The sequence below is a fragment of the Galleria mellonella genome, unplaced genomic scaffold (genome assembly GCF_026898425.1).
Source record: "Galleria mellonella isolate WM207_F2 unplaced genomic scaffold, CSIRO_AGI_GalMel_v1 utg33, whole genome shotgun sequence".
In the NCBI taxonomy this organism is placed as follows: Eukaryota; Metazoa; Arthropoda; class Insecta; order Lepidoptera; family Pyralidae; genus Galleria; species Galleria mellonella.
Window position 1 is genome coordinate 12,664,633 of NW_026442079.1, and position 23,861 is coordinate 12,688,493.

General features: G+C 32.3%; 2 protein-coding genes across 3 annotated transcripts in view; one reads left to right on the forward strand and one right to left on the reverse strand.

Moving 5' to 3' along the window:
• LOC113519406 (CCR4-NOT transcription complex subunit 1) overlaps window positions 1-10,779 on the reverse strand; it is a 33,569-nt gene extending 22,790 nt beyond the window's left edge. The window contains exon 1 of one of the 2 annotated variants that reach the window (XM_026904502.3): window positions 10,407-10,779. In XM_026904502.3, coding sequence (XP_026760303.2) covers window positions 10,407-10,508 — 102 coding nt within the window. In that variant the 5' untranslated portion in view covers window positions 10,509-10,779. Of the gene's footprint in view, window positions 1-2,439; window positions 2,535-10,406 lie in introns of those variants that run through there. The other variant, XM_052896458.1, reaches the window with a different exon arrangement.
• A 4,756-nt stretch (window positions 10,780-15,535) lies between these two features.
• On the forward strand, window positions 15,536-18,468 carry LOC113520842 (uncharacterized). Its single transcript, XM_026906267.2, has 2 exons — window positions 15,536-15,633; window positions 18,112-18,468. Exon 2 carries the CDS (start codon window positions 18,243-18,245, stop codon window positions 18,414-18,416), a length of 174 nt encoding a protein of 57 aa, XP_026762068.1. The 5' UTR covers window positions 15,536-15,633; window positions 18,112-18,242; the 3' UTR covers window positions 18,417-18,468.
• The last annotated feature ends 5,393 nt before the right edge of the window (window positions 18,469-23,861 follow it).

Sequence of the window (23,861 nt, forward strand, 5' to 3'; positions counted from 1 at the left end):
CTAGTCCAGAATTAAAAACAGTTTATTTTATTTTAAATTTATATATATATATATATATATATATATATATATATATATATATATATATATACAATTCTGTACCAAAGACAACTATATGTACTCAAATAATAAACACAAGGAAAAAAATACACTTTATTTTTGTTGCATGGAAATTTATTATATTTATTATATTTTAAATTTATTATATTCCTGTTGTTTAATAAATACAGATCACTTATTTCAAATGCACCCTTGATATTTCTCTAACAGCACTAGGTTTTGAGGATACAGCGCAACAGACTATAAGTTTGTATTGAATTGTTTTTTTAGTCTTTTTTACAATATCCACATCGAGAAATATGTATGTGTATGTATATGTACGTAGAGACAATAATTAAAGATGTCCCACAAAAAAAAAAAAAAAACTAACTTTAATTATTTTAAAAGCAATTTTTTTTATCTAAAAATTAAACGGTTTAAAAAGTTCCAAATCGGTTTAAAAGTGACGGCGTTTGAGGTAAAAAAAAAAAGAAAAAAAAGTACACCCGAATTGACAACCTTCTTCTTTTTGAAATCGAGTGAAAAAGAAATGGCTACTAGGAGCACCCGTACACGAGTTTGACGGATGAGCCAGACATCGTTGTGTTCAACCGTATTATAGAGTCCAATGACCCGGCACGCCACGCCGCCACGAGTCTGGACATTACAGAGAGCATGTCTTGTTTCGAGATACGCGATTACCCCGAAATATCCATATCAAATTGAATGTGACAAACAGTATAACCCGTTCCACACCACAGATAAATTTATTTACATGTAAATTTTATCAATTGGTCAATATTGCGAGTTTCAATATACTGTAATCTATACTTATAATAAATCTGTAGAGAGGTCAATTCTGTACATGAAACATATTTTCAAAATAACTATCAGGGGGTGATTAGTGATCGATACTGATGCCAAAAATGCAATCAGTAAAACTTTTGTCTGTCTGTCTGTATGTTCGTTATAGAAAGAAAAACTACTCGACGGTTTTTAACGAAACTTGGTACAATTATTCTTCATACTCCTGGACAGATTATATAGTATACTTTTCATCACGCTACGATTAATAGGAGCAGAACAGTGAAGGGAAATGTTGGAAGAACGGGAGAAGTTACTCCAATTTTAAGCTTCCGTTGCGTGTGCAAGCCTTAATGGCCACTTTTTGAAATGTAAAAATGACCACCCGTGCGAAGCCGAGCGAGCCGCTAGTATATACATACAATGAATGCAATTTAGTATTAGGTGTGACTTTTATACCGTGTCATATGAGTAATCAATAAAGTTTTAAATAAATAAATACACATGGAATGATAAATAAGTTGACCTACTTGCAAGAAAGGCGTAATCGTCGCATACAAACATGAACAGCATCATAATGAATAGTCATGGGTACCATGCCACTTATATTATGTTGTCAATCCTGGCGACCAAGACATTGTCTCCGTCAACAATAGTTTCACTGGCACATTCCACACTTCAAAATGATCTTTATACCGTGCCAAACCACGTGTTCGGTTATCGTATAACCTCATAAAATATGCGCTGTACATTTTTAAACGCATGTGTGACATGTATTTACTATTAAAAAGGAATCAATATACACCATGACACACTTAATACACATTTTTTTTATAAAACTTAGAATGGCAAACAAGCTGATAGCCCACCTGATAGAAAGTGGTAACCGTCGCCTATAGACATGAGCAGTAACCATGGACATAACAGAGTATACTGTTTCGCCCATGATACACCCCATGCGTTGCCATTCCTGAGGACTCAGGTGTTATTCCTCTGTACCCAGTAAATTCACGCCATATACCACCTTTCAAACCGAAACACAGCCATGCAAACACAACTGCTTCACGGTTGAAACACGAATGGGGCAGAGGTATCCAAGCAATCGACTTTTGTACAAAGTCTCCCTCTGGTATATTTTTTCCTTAAAAATAACAACCAATAGAAAAAATAAGGAAAATAACTAGCGGCTGATGGATGTCACAGAATACTTATAAGTACTTAAATTATTTGAATAAATACTATCATTCTAGATGGGCTTTGCTAATAATAACTTTTATCAAAGTAGGCAATTTAGAAATGACACGGTTACTTAAAAAATTTGGTAAAAACAATGTCAATATTGTTTTTTATTTATTGCACAGAAAAATTACATAGTTGTATATATTTTTTTAACAAAGTCGTACAACAGGCGAGCTTAACTTTGTAATAGTTCTCGTCCAGCAAACACAAAGTGAAAAGAAAAAGAGAATTAATTACCTAAGGGTGGTGTATGTATAAAAAATAGAAACAAAGTAAGTGGTTGTGGTAATTCAGAAATCATCAAGTAATTATGGTTACTTAATTATACACTAATTTATAATGTTGAAATACACTTACATTCAAAGTACACTAACATTTGTATAGAATAACAAATACACATTACACCCACATATGTAAAATACACAATAAATTTATGAGGACAGAACATGCTCTTCTAATGTCATCTTGAATCTATCAAACGCTTATAAAACAATTCCTACAAACATTATCGACGTGTACGTGAGTTTGCTTGTTTATTACCTCATAGCGTCCTAATGTCTCAACCGTAAACATGTATTTAAATACTATTATATTTATCATTAACTACGATAACAATATCATAATTACTTTTCAATAGACATTGCGATATTTACTGATTAACACGTCTCATGTACGTAACAATACGCGTGCGTGCACAATATCCGTGGTGATGGAGTAAGTATACTGTGTCATCACTATTTTATATTCTCTATGTGTTGTACTCCATCAGTTGTAAACCGATTTGAGAAATTATTGTTTATCTGAAAGGTAGATAAACCTATAGGCTTTTAAGGCCTTACAGATTGGGCTCATAGAAATTTTATCACAAACAGTTCAGTAGTTTAGTTTTTAAATCAAAATTATTGAAGTGTGTGTGTGTGTGTGTTTTTTTTGTGAGACACAATCTTTTTATTATCTAAATAAATGGTTGAATGTCATTGCAGTGCCATACGATATAGATACTTTCCTAACAGAGAGCCTGGGCCAGTGCCAACATTCTGTTTAAAACATGAGAGAAAAATATATAAACATTATTCCACTAACGTAATAAAAACGTAACTAGACTATGTCTGTGCATGGGAGGTATTTAAGAAAAAAATATATAAGGGATTTAATACAAACACAATAAACTTTACAAATTTCGTCTCTGTCTGTCTCTATATTTGTTCCGGTATCACACATAAACTGCTGCACTAAATTGGATGCGGTTTTCACAGTTCTGTTCCCAAAGGTTTGATCACATTTCTACATGAATTTTCAAAATAAAATCTTAGATTATATAAATAGAGCCTCAAGCCTCAATAACGGGTCAACTTTTTTTGTCAGCTAATTGTCAAATTAGCTGACTCGATTTTTTTTATCAGTGTTCTGAATATTTACGTATAAAATGTATCTTAACTTAATATTTAGTAAATAAAATGAGTGTTTACGCGTTTAAAAAATGCAGAAATTATATAACAAAATAAATATAGAAGTAATAAAGGAGTCATTCATAACTATTTATCACACACAATTGTATAAAAAAGTAGACCCGTCTTTTTCGGAGCATTTCTATGGAAACACTATCTATGTAATCTAAGGGTACAACATACATCAGATTTTAAGTTAAAAATTTTTAATTAATTGTAAAAAACACATGCAATATAATAAAATTGTAATTAAACGATATATGGGAGATATTTAAAAAACAGTATTAGGGGTCTTAATAAGACTAATTAGAGGCCATAACAATAATTTTAAGAATTTTTTTCTACCTGTCTGTATGTTTGTTCCGGCATCAGACAATGTCTACTACTATTAATGTCTAAAGAAACCATCTTTATCACACTTCGACTTAAAGGACATTTTCAAACAAGATTTAGATATTTTCGTGTTTCTACCTTAAAACAGTTGGGACTACATGGCTGTGTTTCGGTTTTAAGGGTAAGAGGCATAGTACCTTAGTCCTCAAAAATAACAACACATAGGGGGTATTATGGGCGAAACAGTATAGTCTGTTATGTCCATGGTACTGTTCATGCCTAAAGGCGACGGTTACCACTTTTCATCAGGTAGACGGTCAGCTTGTTTGCCATTCTAAGTAGCATAAAAAGAAAAAAAAGATATAAAAATTTCTTTATATCGAATTTATAGTATTGTTTATTTGAGTACAATCATAATTTATTTTAGACTACATTTTGTCCGCAAACTCGTACACGTGCCACGTGCTTTCAAAAGTAGGTCATCACTTCTAGGCAACGTGTAAAGGTAAAAAACATAAACCAGATTTCAAGTTAGACCTTCAGGTACACAAACGAAACTTGTAAGAATGGAAATATCCAAGTAATTGATAGTTTCTATCACGCGATACCTACTGAACGAAATGATAGAAATTCGAGACACAGTAGGTTATGGCATGGGACACTTTCTATACCGATTCAAGTGGGCAATATCGCGGAAAACCATAATTCATACACATTGCTCTCATACCACGATGATAGAACCATACAATATCATACCATGCTTTTAATTTATTCTAATTAATATATATTCTAATTATATATATATATATATATATATATATATATATATATATATATATATATATATATAAGCATTTGAACTCATTTGAACCAATTTCAATAAAAAAAACTTATTGAAAAAAGTCGCTTATAGGAAAAAGAGAAGTATAAAAATACTTTACCGTCTGGAAAATATTTTTACTTATTTCTTTTACTAACTAAGCTGAGTAAAATAAATAAAATATAAAGAACGTTGCTTATAGAGAGGTTGTTTATTATAGAGCGTTCACTGTAATAAAATTTTCTTTAATTACCTAATGACGTCACAGGAAACACCTTTACAGCAACATATTAAACAAAAATGGCCACTTAATTACTTTAACAAACACTAGAGCACACTAATGAGAGGTAGAAAACCGAACATTGTTCTGAACTGTGGCGAATTACATTATATAAATGTTCTATTATATTATATTAATTACTTGCAATCAGGCAATTGCAATGTTTACTGTCAGCACTTATGTAATATACTCAAATAACGTGGCTCATGTTTATTTTAGTTAGTAACTAGAACTTGTTTTTATTGACAAGTTATTTATTCATAGAGCCGATTGTTCAAAATTTGTAAACATATTTGTATGTACATTATACTAGTACGTTGTAATAAACAAACATATAGTTTTTACTATAAAATAAACTATACTATGTAAACTTGGATTCGAAGTTAAAGTAATAAGCATTACCTTTATTCTTTACGATCATATGAATTAAAAAAAAAATATATATATATATATATATATACTTAAATGATCGCGTTAATTCCTGTCTCTTACAAAACATATAATAATATAAAAAAATAGGCATTTAGTTTCATTATATGTCAAAACAATCACTAATAATAATTAAGTGTTCTGTTTCTAAGGTTTTTTAGTGACCTGTCACTGCATTATGATAAAATGAGCAGAGTATACACATGTCGAAGTAGATGTTTACATTCTAAGAAAGGTGTCATGGAAAACATAAGATAAACATGTTTTTGGCAATGATTGTTGCAGCAAATATTAGCATTAAATGGATATGAGGTATTTAAATTTTCAAACTATATACAATAGCATAGCAATCGTGGTGAATACACATGTTTAATGACTTAGCAGAATGTTCAATGTAGCATATACAATAGCCAATAAAAAAAAATATTTATTTCGCTAGGCAGAATATCTTTAGGAACAATGATATCAACTTATCTCCCAAATCATGCAATTATATCTTAATATTCGAAAAGCTGTTAACTAAAAGCTAATAAGTATTACTAATCCATATTTTAAAGTAAAACAAATATACTAACGACTATAATCCTTTTAGAGGATAGTCAGAGATATTAGTCGACTGTTGCTAATATCATCATCATTACAACCTATTTATTATGGGGGGAAAGGGATTGCTAGTACCATTATTGATAATCCACAAGACTCCATAGTTAACAGTCCGCATTGTTAGTAATATATTATTTAGATACATCTCCAGCAACTTCCTTTAGAAACCATCGTAGTCTATTCTTATTAAATTCGTCATGATTGAATTGCAATGAATTAAGATTCTATAGAGGTTTTTATAGGAATGGCAGCGCGCGCATTAATGCTATGCATTTAGCATTATGTCTATATATATATTAACAGCTGTGATGGTGGTGGGCCGTATGTATCTATCCCTATTTCCTTCTATCAGGTACCAAGTATCAGTAACCACTATTAAACATTAGAAAAAAAAGGGGTTGTTAGTAATAGGGTAGAACAGCCCCATTGCTAGCAATATACCCTATCAGGTCGACTTGAACACGTTTCCCCTAGAAACCACCGTGGTTAATTACTGTTGAATTCGTCACAATGGGCCAACTGGCTCCCTACATACTCACTTATCATCCCTCACTTGTACCATGCCAACATACACAGATAGCGCAGGCGGGGTCACCATTTCATTTTCACTGATAAAAACACATTTTCTTATCAAATTTGTGTTATAAATAAAAATATATTTAATATGTGAATAATAACTTGTTTATCACTTTCCAGGGCACTTGAGAGCTATAGTTTTAAGATTTAATTCTTTTGCACTACTGTTACATGCTTTGTTCCCTTAATCTCATCTTAGGACATCCTCAGATGTAAAAAAGTGGTTATTCACTATATTCTTACTTCATCAACACATGGAAAACCTTAATTATCTATAATTAATTTATAAAAATAATTAATAATAAAATTTAATCAAAAATTGCAATCGCTTTGCATTTTATAGGATACAAATCACACACATGTTTATTAATACAATAATGCTAGCTATCTGCAATTAAATAGACTTTATTGCTCCTAATTTAGGGTACAAAATGGCATGCTAAGGTTATACAGTTACATTATCTATTTTATCCCATATCTGTGGTGTAATGGATATGGTGTATTTCAGCTTACACATATGTAATACAAGATTTACATATTGATAGTGTAAAGCAAATAAAAGAATAAATATACAACAAATATGTCTATATATATATATATATATATATATATATATATATATATATATATATATATATATATATATATTTGCTACCTTATACAATCTTAATGGCTTCACTAAACACCATGAAATTTAGAATACACATACTATATTGCGATGAAGAAGGATATAGACTACGGTCGATAAACATATCTCGGTAATGCAGACAAAGTCACTGGTAAAAGCTAGTACATATAAATAGTTAAGATATAGTTAAAAAATAACATAAGCTTTAAAAGGATTAATGATTAAATACTCTGCAAGAAAAAGAATGTGCACCAATCCAACTGTATAATACGGGGGGAAAGGGATTATTAGTAATGGAGACTGAGAATCCTATTGCTAGCAATATACCCAACCAGGTTAACCTCCTCGCGGTTCTCCCTGGTAACTATCATGGTTAATTCCTGATGAATTCATCATGATGGGCTAACTGGCCTGTTTTCATTCTCATCTATCACCCTTCACTGGTGCTCCGCCAGCATATCCGCTACCATACCATTTTCACCCATCAAAAAAATAACTGTACAATACACATACATACTCATCTTCAATTAAACACTGCAATGCTGTGTAGTCATCCCTACACATTCATATTAACAAATGACACATTCCAGAACATTGTGCTTATGGTATGATTTCTTGAGTACTGATGGGGAGTGGTAACAGTCACTTTTAGATGTGTAAACAACATTGCAGAGGACTAGGATATTGTGCCTCAGTACTTTGTAATTTCACTGCTATATTTCATCTTTTAGTCGCTATGCTGTCTTAACATCTATGCTTACAGATGTTAAATGGCATAATACGAGTGGGACAAAGGTACACAAATATAAAACTTTTGTACAAAATCTATCTTAGTTGTGTCTAAAGGTAAAATATTAAGGTTGACAAAATAGAATATTACATAATCAATATACAATAAATATATGTTATAATAAATATATTATCTTTACAAAGTCACTTCTGTATATAGGCCTTGTTTAATTTTATCTATGCCTCCTTACAAATAGATAAAGTAAGTATATGAAATAAGAATAACACAAAAACATGTTTTTCAAATGTGTCAGTGGTTCCCAAATTTTTTTAGTTCATCAACTCGTTTTATACTGAGAACTTGTCGACCTTTCTCTAATCTATCTAAAAAAATTTATACATCATCTCATGATAATGTAAAAAATCTGATCAGGGGGCCCAATATGATGCTATATGTCCAGCTTACGGCCTCCTAACACTGGAAGAGCGACGTAAAGTGCTAGATATGAGTCTTCCATTTGACGTGACTCATGGTCGATTGGACTGTGCAGAATTAGTTGAACTTTTGTCTCTGGTTGCTCCCATGCGTCGTACTAGACATACACCATTATTACATGTACCACACCATACTACCAATTATAGAAAGAATTCTTTATTTGTTAGATTACCTATAACAATATGTTCTCTGACATTGATCCCTTTATAGGGTCGAAAATAAAGTTTAAAAATGAGATAGAATGGCATATGGCGGTAATATATAATTAACATTTTTTATTTGTTGTCAGATTTTTAATTCAAATTTATTTTTAAATTTTACTTTTTTAATTTTTTTAATAGTGTATAACCATTAATTTTTTTAACACACATAACAGGTATTATTCTCAAATAATGTGTTATTCTGAAATAAAAAAAAGATGTCTTTGTTAACATCTGAGCATTATAGCTTTATGCACAGTTCAACCTGGTCTGATAAAAAAAATATAGATTTTCCTTATGTATATAATGTTTGTTAACCAATAATGCTTAAACAACCAGATAGTTTTTAATAACATTTTGGACTTTATTTTAGTATGCATTTGGACTATCAACCGACATGGAATAAACAACAAAGCAAGACAAGATATGCCTCAAATATCGAAAAATGCAATAGCTAATTGGCAGATATTGTATGTAAGCTTGTTTGCCACCTCAGTGGTATAAAAAAAAATTATCAAATGACAATAAGCTACTCATATATAGCACAAACCTTAGATAAATATGAACCTGGTGTTTATAATTGGGGGTTCTATGAGTGTTACTAACCTAAATAAAATTAAAAGGGCCCAGAACTATATTTGAAAGCAAATTTACATCACATAAGTGTATTTGTAATTCAGACATTCAACAAATTCTTCAAAACAATTTTAAAAGAAATCTCACACTAAAACTAAGCTAAATAATCTTGTAATACAATTGAGGTTACCAAACTGTATGACTTGCTTGTGAATCACAAAATACTGGTTTTAATCAACCTGACACTAATTAACCAGTAAAAGAAATTAGTTGATAATTAATAAAAATATTACAAGACATTCACAAAAACAGTCTCAATCAGAATTTAAAGTGGCCAGTTTTTTTTTTATTGAAAAATTTATTAAAAACAACCCAAATATGATAAAGTTTGAAATCTATTCAATTAAATAGAGCTCACTTGAGATGGATACTTTTTATACACTTGTGCTCACCTTGTAATCATGATGATTTTAACACTTTTAAGATGCAAAAATAAATTTTGGCAGTTATTGATGTTTTTTCATGTGATTTTTGTGCCAAAATTTGAACTGTGCTGGTTTAAAAGTATATATTGTAGCTATAACAAATATTTCCAGTTGTACTTTACACATGCTAAACAATTCTACCTTAACCAAAGTATATAACAATCAATTGGTTAGGAGCATTTTATTCATTAGTGAAGCAGTTTGTTCCACTGATACAATGTTACATAAATCTAATACAGGAAGTATAGATTATTTTTATTATATTGTTACTATAGAGACAGCATTGTAGCATTTGTTATAAGGTTATAGGAGAATCTGTCATTAGAACAACAGCAAAAAGCATACCTACCTACAATATTTTTTGTAAAAAAGAGGTCGTTATGACGTCACGCATCAAACTCTACCTATATCCAATATTCACATAGAAACATACTATGAGATCAACGGTTTTTAGCAGTAACGGCATTAGTAAAAAATGGATTACAGAACGGACAAGCAGTGACGACGCCGCGTGACGAACGAGACGCAATTCTCATAATACGTAATAATGTGGCACTTTGCAACAAACTGTGTGCAATGTATTGCATTACATTTACATTAATACATACAACAATCTATTTTACAGCAATGCTACCGTTATCAAATGTACGTGCTCTACGTACTTTACAATATGGCGACAACAGAAAACAAAGACAAGCTATGGAAAAGTAATATTACTCACCTGGGACAACTCCTGACTTGTTTGTTTGAAGTTTTTCTTATTTAAATTTACAACGAGACAATTGATTTGCGATAAGCTAAACGTTAAAGGGTCCAGGTTCATAGTTCCATTAATGCGAAAACGAAAGCTTCAAACACGTTTGAAGCTTTCTCGATTTTTGACGGATTACTACAGTAAATGTGTGTTCTTTTACAGTTTTTTTACGAAATAACAATAAGCCTAAGGCCAACATCACCAATAATATTGTTCACTTCATTAAATTCAACATAATTCTAGCACCCCACACTGCAATTTGTAAAATCTGTTCACGATGACGAAGGCACTCGCTCATTCACTTCATACATACTCTTTCTCCTGCTCCGCCCGTTGGGCCTCTTTTTAGCAAACAAGTTAGCCAACACAATAATATCAAAATCCAAAGAAAAAAAAAACATTAGTGTTGCAAGTTGTTTATAAACATAATGAACCTAATACATATAATTTTACAAATAGTTTAAAACTATACAGAGGTTTCATACAATTTGTAATATAATAAGATCTTACCTAAATAGAATTAATAAACTTTCAACATGAAAGTTTAAAATTTATAGAAAATACTCACAGCTTATCGGATCCTAAATCGAACTACATATACGAGTATATACATATCTGGCACGCCTGTATCCCATTACGGTAGGCAGAAACAATGAAACGCCAAATGCTTTGATTCAAACAAACCTCTTTCGCTACTTTCACATTCATCAATCTTTTCATACACGCTCGCCGGTTACGGGTACTTTTAATTTGGCCCTTCTTCAGCACGTCGCCTATTTCGTCAACATACGTCCATTTAGAGCGACCCCTAACAACATCTTCATTCATTCTTGCTCGATAAACTCTTTCGTAATTCTTCTTTTATCCATCCTTTCTAAATGACCAAACCAACACAACATTCCTTTTGCGCTAATTTCTTTAATTTAAATTTAATTTAATTTTAAATTAAATTAATTTTCATTTAAAATTCGATTAATTGTGTGATTGCATTTATAATAGTAATAATAGTTCCTAAATCGCTCTGAAGAAGCGCCACTTTAGTAGTTTTATTCTAATGGATGATAATGGAATAATAACTTCGCTTGTGTCAACGGTATACGCTGGCGGAACACCAGTGAGGGATGATTGGTGAAAATGAAAAAGTACGTCTGTTAGTTTATCGTGATGAGAACATCTGGAATTCAGCACGAATTCTTTTATCTCTTTTACTGTGTATTATGTGTATGTTTGTATTGTAATTTGTGTGCTGTAAGTAATGTAAATAAATTATCTATCTATCTATCTATCACGATGGTTTTAGGGAGGACCACGTGGAGGACGTCCTGACAGGATATATTTTCAGTTCCATCGCAATGGATCTGACAGTTCACTTTACTAACAATCCCTTCCCTCTCAAATACTGTTTAGTCAATCGCTCGCTAATTACTTTTAAATAACCATAATACAAAACAAACGTATAAATTGAAGATTATCAGCAAATTAGGCATGTAAATTATTACTACTTTTAATTTATTATTATTAAAAGAAATTATTTTTTTAGTATAAAAAGAACTAAAACTGTGTCTTGTACTACAAGTTATATAGGTACTAATAAAAAAAAATTTGGTCTAATGAAAAAAAATGATTATGTGTATAAAAATAATAAAAAAAAAACTATAGGGACATGTAAAAAGGAGCGTCTTGCACAGAACTATCATATCACACTCTCTACAATTTGCTATTGCTAGACCCTTATTTACTATTAACTTTTTAGCCGCTACGTCGTACGAGTGGTCTCAAAATTAGTGAAATCAATGAAAAAAACTGTATTACTGTACAGTACTTATTGTATGATTTCGGAATAAACATATAGACAACAATTTATTATATTAGAAAAATTAAATGTCCGATATGAAAAATAATTCTATTCGCTTGCCATTATAGCCTAGTTAATCATACGTTGTGATTACCTCAGTATTAACCGAGCACAGTCGTTAACTCACAAATATATTAGAACGCAGCAAATATTTATGATTTTATATAGCACTATTTTGCAGCAGTCTGTATGAAGCGACATAGATTAGAGTACACTAGAGGAAAAAATTAAAGAATAAAAAAAATGCCAAATTATTTCGGTTTTTCAAGTAGCTGTATTTTCCTTAAAAATACTCGTATTGTAATTGAAAAAAGGATTTTAAAGCTCAAAGTTTCTAGTTTTGAGATCTTATGATGAAAAAAATTTTTAAGTAACGTGTTCCGCTCAATTCTAATGAATGCAAGACATAATTTTTTCAAAATTTTTTCGGTTCTTGTTTTTTGGTCTAAGAACTCGGAAAAAAAAATTCCAACTTAATCACTATATAGATCGGATAGCTTGTTCATTCAGCTTTAATTTGATTTTTTGCAAAGTTTGATATGACCACTTTTCGCTGAGATATCGAACTTTGGAATGGAAAAGGGTCTTTTTGTCTTTAACCATCAATATCTCAGCAACCGCTGTTGCCGGGTTTTGAAATATTGAATAAATTTCCGATAGAAATCAGTTATGACTTTTAAAAAAATTTTTTTTATTCGTTACATTAATTTGAAAAATCAAGAAAAAAGGGCTTTTGGTGGCTTTTGGGGTAATCAGGCGCTAAGATGGAAATACCGAGAAAGCCAGTAGTATTGAGTGTGCCTTTTACAGTTCAATATGCCCACAAAAACCCCACAAAGTTTCGATTCAATCCATCGAGCCGTTTCTTTGTTTTATTCGATCGAATTTTTGAAAAAGTTAAAGGATTACTTTTAATGATCATAATCTTTAACAAAATGCAAAAAAAAATGTCTTTTCAGTTTTTTTTTTTAAATTTTTATTGACAAAAATGTTTAATTTATAGAAAAAAAATTTTGAAAAATATCTTTTATTTTGAAATTTTTTTTTGTATTTTTTTCAAATTTGGGATCTTTTATAATGACTTTTTTTATACAACTTAGAATGCCAAACAAGCTGACGGAACGTGACAAGCTGATGGAAAGTGGTAACCGTCGTCTATAGACATAAGTAGTACCATGGACATAACAGAGTATATTGTTTCACCCATGATACCCCCCATGCGTTGCCATTCCTGCGGTGTTATTCCTCTGTACCCTGTAATTTCACGCCATATTCTACCCTTCAAACCGAAACACAGCCATGTAAACACAACTGCTTTACGGTTGAAACACGAATGGGACAGAGGTACCCAAGCAAACGACTTTTGTACAAAGTCTACCTCTGGCAAAAATAAAAAAAAAACTACAGCCGGCATCAGGATTACCCAAAGCGTACCACGTGGAAGTTGCCCAGTCGGATTTACGCTTCTTGTGTATGTATGTGTGCGTGTGTGCGTGCGTGCGTGTATACGTGTGTGTGTGTGTGTGTGTGTCTGTGTGTGTGTGTGTGTGCGTGTGTGTGAAGAAAAACAGTTCTATAAATTTGGATACATCCGGATGGCAACATCACGTTGACTGTAACCTTTTTCAAGCAGAGTGATCAAACGAGCAACCTCCGATTCTAATAAATGGTGTCTAACCATGATTGGAAATCAAAATGAATTTTTGATGTTTGCAAATTTATGAATTATTTTTGTAAAGCAGAAGGAGTAATTTTGAAAAAAAAAAACTCAAGAAAATTAACGATAAGCAATTTCTAGAAAGAATGTAAATCGAGTTTGAAATTCGATTGGGTATATCAACTTTATTTTAAATTTAATTAATATTTTAAATCAGTTGAAGTTTAAAAACCAGGAAAATTATGAAATGCAATAACAAAATCGCGTTAAAAATGGTAAATATTGTTCTTTTAAATTTTTGGAGTCATTAATAAAAATACAAAATTTTTAAATTTTTTTTTAAATAAAAAATAAAAGATATATAAATTTAAACATTTTTGTCAATAAAAATACATAGAAATCTGAAAAAAAAAATTGCATTTTGTTAAAGGTTATGATCATTTAAAGTCAAAATCGTAATCCTTTAATTTTTTCCAAAATTCGATCAAATAAAACAAAAAAAAAAACGGCTCGATGGATTAAATTGAAACTTTGTGGGGTTTTTGTGAGCATATTGAACTGTAAAAGGCACACTCAATATTACTGGTTTTCTCGGTATTTCGCTCTTAGCGCCTGATTATCCCAAAAGCCACCAAAAGCCCTTTTTTTCTTCATTTTTCAAATTAATGTAAAGAATAAAAATTTTTTTTTTAAATAACCATAATTGATTTTTATCGGAAATTTATTAAAATTTCAAAACCCTCCTAATTTCCTTGTATAATCAGCGGTTGCTGAGATATTGATGGTTAAAGACAAAAAGATCCTTTTCCATTCAAAGTTCGATATCTCAGCGAGAAGTGGTCGTATCAAACTTTGCAAAAAAATAAATTAAAGCTATAAAATACGAACAAGCTATTCGATATATATAGTGATTAAGTTGGATTTTGTTTCCAAGTTTGTATGTAAAAAAAGAACCAAAAAAATTTTGAAAAAAGTTTTGTTTCGGTATTTATTAGGATTGAGCAGAACCCGTTGCTTAAAATTTTTTTCATCATAAGATCTCAAAACTATAAACTTTGAACTTTAAAGTCCTAATTTTAAAATTACAATATGACCATTTTTAAGGGAAAAATCTCAAAAATTTGGCATTTTTTTGATCCCTTAATTTTTTCCTCTAGTGTATAATGCTACGATTTTATTTAAGATATGTTATTTCACTTGCTTCATGTAAAATATTCCGAGTCTACAGTAAATATTGTAAAATTTTTTTACAACTGCTCTTTTAGAGAATCACCACTTGCTTGAAGTGTTAGTTTAAGTTTATTTAAAATGTGTGAGACATTTTAAATAAACCTTAAGACACTAAAGAACTGTGCTGGAACTTTGTCTCCTTATTTTTACAACTACAAGTACCTCGAAAGTACAAATATTGCTCAAACTATAATAGTAGTAATACTCGGGTGAACGGTTCCCGAACTTAATTCTCTTCGAATAGCTAAAATAGTAATATATTTTGATACTATTGACCGTCTACGGAGGTATAGACAATTGTTAAATTGAAGAATTGACTGTCTCTTAGACTGACGTCTAAACTTTAGACTGACATCTTGACTGACGTATAGTTTATGTTGCCACCATTACAATACCACTTTATTTTTTGTGTATAGGTATTAAATTTTCCAAAGTCGTCATTCAGGATTTAGGTTAGTATTTTTATTTTATTCAAATTAAATTAAAAATTATTATTTTGTTGTAGTCCTTAAATATATTAAAGTTTATATTTTAATCGATCTTATGTTTAAAAACTCTATGTGTTTTGTGTCAATAGATATTCACGAAGAGACTGCTTGCGATTTTCGCCATTGAAAAGCAATTAATAAATTCTCCAATAGGAGAATTTCGTGTATTTTACTTTCATTTTTCACTATGAGATACTTTTAATTATTATAATTTACCATTTATATTCGTTTTGTACATATTTTACTTTATTTTTAATACATTTAATGTGTTATATAATTAATACAACCTGTAAGTAGTAGCACCTACATCTTGTCTATTGTTCCTTGCAGTCTCTGAATATAATAATAAGTATTAATTACTTTATTTACTGACAATTATAAATGTATATAGGACGTAAATGTATTACAATCTATGTATCTGTCGAGGATAGATATTAAGGCATGACAGTGGAATGGTATCCCCGCCTATGTTAACGGTATACGCTATGCTACGAGCACCAGTGAGGTATAATATGTGAGAATGAAAAGAAAGGTCAGTTATCCCATCGTGATGAATACACATGGAATTCAGCATCATGGTTCTTAAGGGGGACCATTTGGAGGTTGACCTGCCTGAGTATATTGCTTGCAATGGGACTAGTATTCCACATTGCTAATAATTTCTTCCTCCGATAGATATTAGCTTACTTATAAAACTATAGATATTACCTGTCCTATTAAAATAATAAATGTGTAAGTTTGTAAAGATGGATGGGTATATGTTTATAACTCTTTCATCCAAAGCTAATAAACGGATTTGAATGGAATTCAGTATATGTGTAGGTTATATCTTAACTTAGTCATAGAATATTTTATATACCTATTCACATGGGTGAAGCTGTAGGATATACCTAGTAAACTATAAAAAATGTATGAGCAATTTATTTAATTAAATTAGCTTTGATTGAATTTTATATTTAAATCATTCTATATGTTTGTTTAGTAACAATATTTCAAATTAATTGATACAATTGTAATTTTTTTATACTACTATGGTGATAAACAAGCATACAGCCAGTCAGATGGTTAACAAAGTTATCGTAGCTTATGGACGCCTGTAACACCAGGTTGTCATGTGTGTGGTGGCAACCATTTAGAAACCTTAATATGCTCTATGATTGTGTATATGAAAAATACTTGTAATCAAATTTATATTATAAAAATGATGATTTCTGTTCTTGTAGATATATCATATTTTGTATACAATTAAATCTACATTTTGTACCCCATTTTATTAATCAATATGTTATTTAATTAGCAACTTGTGAAGTTAGTCACATGTGTAGATAAAATTTTTAAAAATAATATATAGCATATGTTACTTGTTGATAATATAGCTTTCTATAGGTGTAAACATTTTGAAAATTGCTCGAGTAGCTTTGGATAATAGAATGGATAAATGTAAATTTATCCATTACAAATGAACAATCAAATCTTTCTTGAGTTATTTTTAAATCTATTCGTACATACATACATACATATCTGTCACGCCTGTCTCCCATTAGGGTAGGCAGAAACAATGGAATGCCACATGCTTCGATTCATTACAAACAAACAGTGAATCCTCTTATTTTCATAATATTAGTATAGATAGATAAAATATTTAAATATTTTGTAGATGAGTAACTCTACATTTAGGAGTTCTTACAAAAAATTTCAATTCCATAGCATCTGAAACTATATCTCTCAGCGAATCGGGATCTGTCTATGGGGTTTAATGACCCTGTCTCTAGCAACATGCTTTTTAGGTTTTTTTTTATGGGTGAAAATGGTATGGTAACCCTGCCTGCGCTAACGGGATACGCTGGTGGAGCACCAGGGTGAAGGGTGATAGATGAGAATGAAAACAGGCCAGTTAGCCCATCATGATGAATTCATCAGGAATTAACCATGATAGTTTCCAGGGGTACCGCAAGGAGGTCGACCTGGTGGGGTATATTGCTAGCAATGGGATTCTCAGTCTCCATTACTAACAATCCCTTTCCCCCTGCTTTTCAGGTTGATTTCCATATGCTCTCTGAAAACCATCACAGTTGATCCATTGTAAAATTGTCATGATGGGCCACCTAAATTGACTTCTTCATCATTGGCACCCATCCAACACATACTGATAGTGTGTTTACCATTCTATTTTCATGTCTTAAAAAAATGTGTTTCTCATTAAAATACTAAAGGTACTAATTTCACATTTACAATACTAATATAATAAATATAAAAGTTCCTAAATATATTTGGATGTTTGTTACATTTCCATGCTTAAACGTCTGAACGGATTTGAATGAAATTTGGTAGACAGATAGGTTATATTTTGACTAAGACACTTTGTATACTGAAGCACGCAGGTAACACAGCAGGAAACAGCTAGTATTGTATAAATAAAATGTTGTAATTTTTTTATTTCAGTTATATGGCGATTGGCAGGTTCCTCCGTCGGAACCTGGTGAGTTTGTCCTTTCCAATTTTGACTGTAAGTTGCATTTGGTTCGATTGGAACCACACCAGGAAGTGGAAGGCGCAGCAGAAGTTGAATTAAGATGGCAATTTTCGGCATCACGACGAGATATGTTTGGGGACTTATCCCATTAACCGGTTACGCCATTGGGAGATTCCTAGATGAGCAGGAGACCCTCAGGATGACAAGCTTCAGGGATAAGTCCTATCTGTACGGTGGCAAGGTAAAGGAGGGCGAACCACCATCCTGGCCTTAGTTATCTAACTCTGTAGTAATATTCCAGTTGTATTAAATATCATAGAAATATATTTTCATGTTTTATTTGATAGTATAAAGCAGGGGTTCCTGAACTTCTTTTGTCTACTGCCCACTTTGAGAATAAATTATTTTTTAGCGACCCCCATTTTATTCACCTACTTAAAAACCACTATTACTTTAAATTAAATTAATTATTGTAAGCCATATTAGCGAAGATTAAACATTAATTCTAAACGAGCCTCTACACAACGCACCCATTTTTTTCTGGGTCTCTTACCGTTATTTTTTTAGTTACGTTGCGTTATCGCCCACTTTGAGAAAGACTGGTATAGAGGCAACATCTGTATAGATGACCTGATTGCATATGTATATAATAATAAAAAAAATTTTCAAATAAAAAAGGCATATGGTATCTTATGGTACACATTTTTTTTTAACATTACATGTAATTACTGTTGAGTTCAATTGCCATGAAACTCTGATATTGCTTTTGTTTTGTGACATTTTGATGGAAATTTTATATATTTATGTACTAGATAGGTTTTTTGTATAGAAACTTGGATTGCGCTATCGGTGTACGCTGGCGGGGCACCAGTGAAGTATGATAGGTGAGGGTGAATGCAGGTCCGTTGGCCCATCATGGCAAATTCGATAAGAATTAACCATGATAGTTTCCAGGGGGAACCGTGTGGAGGTCGACCTGATAGTATTGATAGTATTAATATTGGTAGTACAGTGAACGCTCTATATAAGCAACATTCTTTTTATTTTATTTATTTTACTCAGCTTAGTAAAAGAAAGAAGTAAAAATATTTTCCAGACGGTAAGTATTTTTATACTCCTTTTTTCCCCTATAAACAGCTTTTCCCAATAATTTTTTTTATACCACTGAGTTGGCAAACAAGCCTAGGGCCCACCTGCTGGTAAGTAGTTATCGTAGCTTATGAACACCTGCAATACCAGAGGTATTACGCGCGCGTTGCCGACCCTGAAAAAACCTCTTTACCCCTCTTTTGAAGAACCCCATGCTGTAGTCTCTTGGGAAAACCTCGGCAGGGAGCTCATTCCATAACCTGAGTTGCTTATATACGAGGTCTGTCCGGAAAGTTCGTATAAAAGTGTTCTGGAATGCGAGAAAGAGGAGTGGGGAGGCCAGGTAAGCGCAGGACCCCTTCCTTATGTACCTAACAATGCTTCAGTTCTGGTCTGACCGCCGTGCGGTGCGAACTGGCTTGTCACGCCATCTGTGAAGTTACCTCTTAACGAAACCCCGTCGGCATGGAGCCCGCTTCCGTTGAAGAGCAGCGCGTCGTAATCAAGTTTCTATCGAAACTCGGCAAGAATGGCCGTGAAAGCAAAGAGTGGAAGACATCCGGGGAACCACGAACAAAAAAATCAAGAAAATCCCGCTCAAATGTCAAGACAATGTTGATTGTTTTTTTCGATGTTCGGGGGATTGTCCATCAAGAATTCGTCCCTCCAGGCCAGACAGTTGATGGAAAATTCTACGTCGATGTGCTCAGACGCCTCAAAGCTCGTGTGGCACGAGTTCGTCCAGAATTGGCGCGAGAGGGGCGTTGGATTCTTCACCACGACAATGCCCCTGCCCACACCTCTCTTGTTGTCCGTGAGTTTTTGAGTAAAAATTCCATTACGGTGACCGAACACCCCCCCTATCCGCCGGATTTGGCCCCGTGTGACTTCTTCTTGTTCCCAAAAACCAAATTGGTACTTCGGGGGCGGCATTTGGGGGACATAAATGAGATAAAAAAAGCTACGACGGGGCAGCTGAGAAACCTACAACCAGAGGACTTTCAAGGAGCCTTCTCACAGTGGAAACGGCGTTGGCACAAGTGCATTATGTCACAGGGGGAGTACTTTGAAGGGGATAAAATTGATTTACCTGAATAATTGTAAAATAAAATTTTTAAAAAACTTTTATACGTACTTTCCGGACAAACCTCGTAGAGCGTTCACTGTAATAGGGATATTATACTTTATTGTTAGCAATATCTTAACATCCCCCCCCCCCCTTCCGAATAGAGTTACCACCATCTGTTAAAATATACAAATACACAATACATATTACAATATGCAAACAACTTATATGGTTAAAATAATAAGTTTATTACTTCAAACTACAAAGTTTTCTTTGCCATAGAGTACCAGACTATAAAATACGGTGTCCACAGTCCGATGCCGAAGAAGATGGCGAAGAATATACTGGCGAAGTACCTGGTGAACGGAAAATTTGTATAATTTTTTAACGTCGATTCCAATGAAAATTGCTATATACTGCATTTAAATAAGTACATCCATAAATGGTCGTGTGTGTCCCGCCATAGAATGGGCTACCCCTTTTTTTCTCGTGGGTGTCATATGAGGCAACTATGGGATTACGAGGGATGGGCAGCAGCGTCCCTCCCTCCATCCTGCCAAGCGTGACAACTATGGGCAAAACTCCTCATATGGGGAAGGCTTATGTCCAGCAGTGGACAGTCAACGGCTGAAATAATAATAATAATTCATATTTTAAATACTCTATCGGTGCTTAATGCGACGATAGGATCTGCACGTGATCACGACGTGGTGCAATCCACGTCGAAACTTCGGCAATAAAGAAGCAGGTATGTAACTACTATTTACCTGCAAACATTTTTCATTGCGCTAAGTCTCAATAGTTTATTTAAAATAGCTCTAAACAACGAAAAAAAATTAAATATTTTAATTTAACTATATCCATATTGTTCTTTAAAAAAGAAGTGGCTTTAATAGTAAATTCATGAGATGTTTCATATTTTTTTTTATACCACTGAAGCATACGGCTCACCTGATGGTAAATCGTTACTGTAGCCAATGAACGCCTGCATAAACACCTTACAAACCTATTTGTATCTTACTGATTTAAAAAAATAGCTTTTTGCCCGCATCAAAAAATACGGGAATCCCGCTTTTGGGAGTGGCTTAAACCCAAAACTAACCGATTGGTAACCTTAAACGGCATGTTGTCGAACGGCTGTGGGGGTCCATGGTGGCCATGTCCAAACTTTTGGATTGATAATGGGGTCTGCACTTTGGAGAGGACTCGCCCGGTGCGAAATGCCCCGGCAGCTAGTGATCGCAATCCTAACATATTGGAAGTATAGAACACTTTTAAACTGCGGATTATTACTGCCCTACAAATATCTGTACAAATGACACATTGTACTGTCAGTAGCGGTGACTCTAGAAGGTTGCATATGAAGGCACTAAAAGTGAAATAAGTAAAAAGGATACCAACATAATTATTTAGTTGCCAGTGTCGTAATTCAAGAGTGCAAAACATCTCAATCCTAAGAGTGACCCTATATATATATATATATATATATAGGGTCACTCTTAGGTATATATATATATATATATATATATATATATATATATATATATATATATATATATATAATTAGAATTTTATTTAAAAATAATTCTATAACAGTTTATGTCTTAAAAATCACAAATTACGAGATTAAAGTAACTATAAAAGGCTGTTTTTCTTAAAGCGGTTGGGACTAACTAGATGTTATTAATCTATATTTAGTACTTAAATTATTACGATATAATATTATCTATAAAATGGCATCTAGAAATGGGAAATGCTGGTGTCTCATATATATATATATATATATATATATATATATATATATATAGAATATATATATATAGAAATTACCTGATTCATGTACCTGCAGGTCTGTGTTCATAGACTACAGCAATATTGTTCAATATTTTTCATAATACGATCCCCCTTAGTATTAAACCCTTTGTTTTTTTTTTATTTTATTTTATAATAAAAAATGAGAGGCAAAATTATTTGCTTGGGTCAAGATTTTTTTTATGATGTTACAAGAAAACAATCTTGACCCAAGAAAATAATTTTGAAGAATATAATTGTTTGGCATTAAGAAAAAATTCTTGAATCAAGTAAAATTTACTTGATTGTAAAGTTTACTTAATTCAAGATTTGTGTTTATCAAAAAAAACAAATGATTGAATGCTTTCGGTTGTTCGTAAAATGTTTTAGAGAGAATTTCTGTCATCTATTATAACTAAATTACTAACGTCTTAGTCAAATAATAGTGCTATCATATTAATAATTTAATTGTGATTTTGTTTAATAAGGTAAACGTTTTAAAAATTGTATTACTGCCATCTAGTATGACGTTTAAAAATTACTTTATACTGCCATCTATTGAGAAGTTGCTAAAGTATTATATAAGTTTCTATCTACGTCTTACAGTGAAGCAAGATTCCATTAAATTTACTTGTACTATTTTTACTACTGACAATAGATGGCACTAGTAGTCTTATTTCCATTAGTACTTCTATATACGGTATTTTAGAACCAATCATTAATAAAATGGATATTGTTTTATTTATGCTATTATTGCTAATAGTTGATAAACCGTATGAAAGATAACTGTGAATAGAGAAGTATGGTCGTGTGGTCCCGACGTAGAATAGGTCACCCGTTCCTTTCTCCTACCTTCATCATCATTTCCCGTGGGTGTAGTAAAAGGTGACTACGGGATGGCGAGGTTGCCAATCCATATGCCAAGCGTGACAACTACTGACAAAATTTGCAAGGGGGAGGTTTATGTTCAGCTCAGTTTTACGTCATTTAAATATTTTATGACAGTGTGTTGTATGATCAGTGATTATTAAAAAAATTCCCGAAGCCTCCATGTAAGTTAAAAAAAAACTACAAAATTTTGGAATTCTCCTATACTAATTTGGCTGCTGGAGCCAAATATGGCATAATGGAATAGTAACACCACTTTTTTTTTACGTGGGGAAATCCTCATGCAGACTGGGGTTGAGCAACGGTGTTGGCGTTTTTTTTTCAATGGTATAGTAACCCCGCCTGCGCTAACAGGATACGCTGGCGGAGCACCAGTGAAGGGTGATAGATGAGAATGAAAACAGGCCAATTAGCCTATCATGATGAATTCATTAGGAATTAACCATGATAGTTTCCAGGGGGAACCGCGAGGAGGTCGACCTGGTTCGGTATATTGCTAGTAATGGGATTCTCAGTCTCCATTACTAACAATCGCTTTATCAAGGGCAGCTGAAGGTTAGATGGAGGCATTAGTATGGGAGGTAAATTTTTGTTATTGTATAACAAATCGACTTCTATCGAAACAACATTTGTGTGGGACTAACAAGGGGCAAATGATAAAAAATAACCATCTGTATCGGTTTAGAATTGGCGAAGGTGTCGCATGCTATGCACGCAAAAATGCAACCGAACCGATAACCTCATATTGAAGTTGTTTGTTAAATTCAAATTTTCATATAATAACTAATTTATACTTTTTTTTTATTAATGTTGATTTTATGTTTATCTAATGGCATGCACGGTAGAGTGCAAAATTTATAGGTCAAGTCCGAAAACTTGACATAT

Bases quoted from the DNA above. Each gene is read 5' to 3' on its own strand.
- LOC113520842 (XM_026906267.2), top strand. From the start codon at position 18,243: ATGGCAATTTTCGGCATCACGACGAGATATGTTTGGGGACTTATCCCA.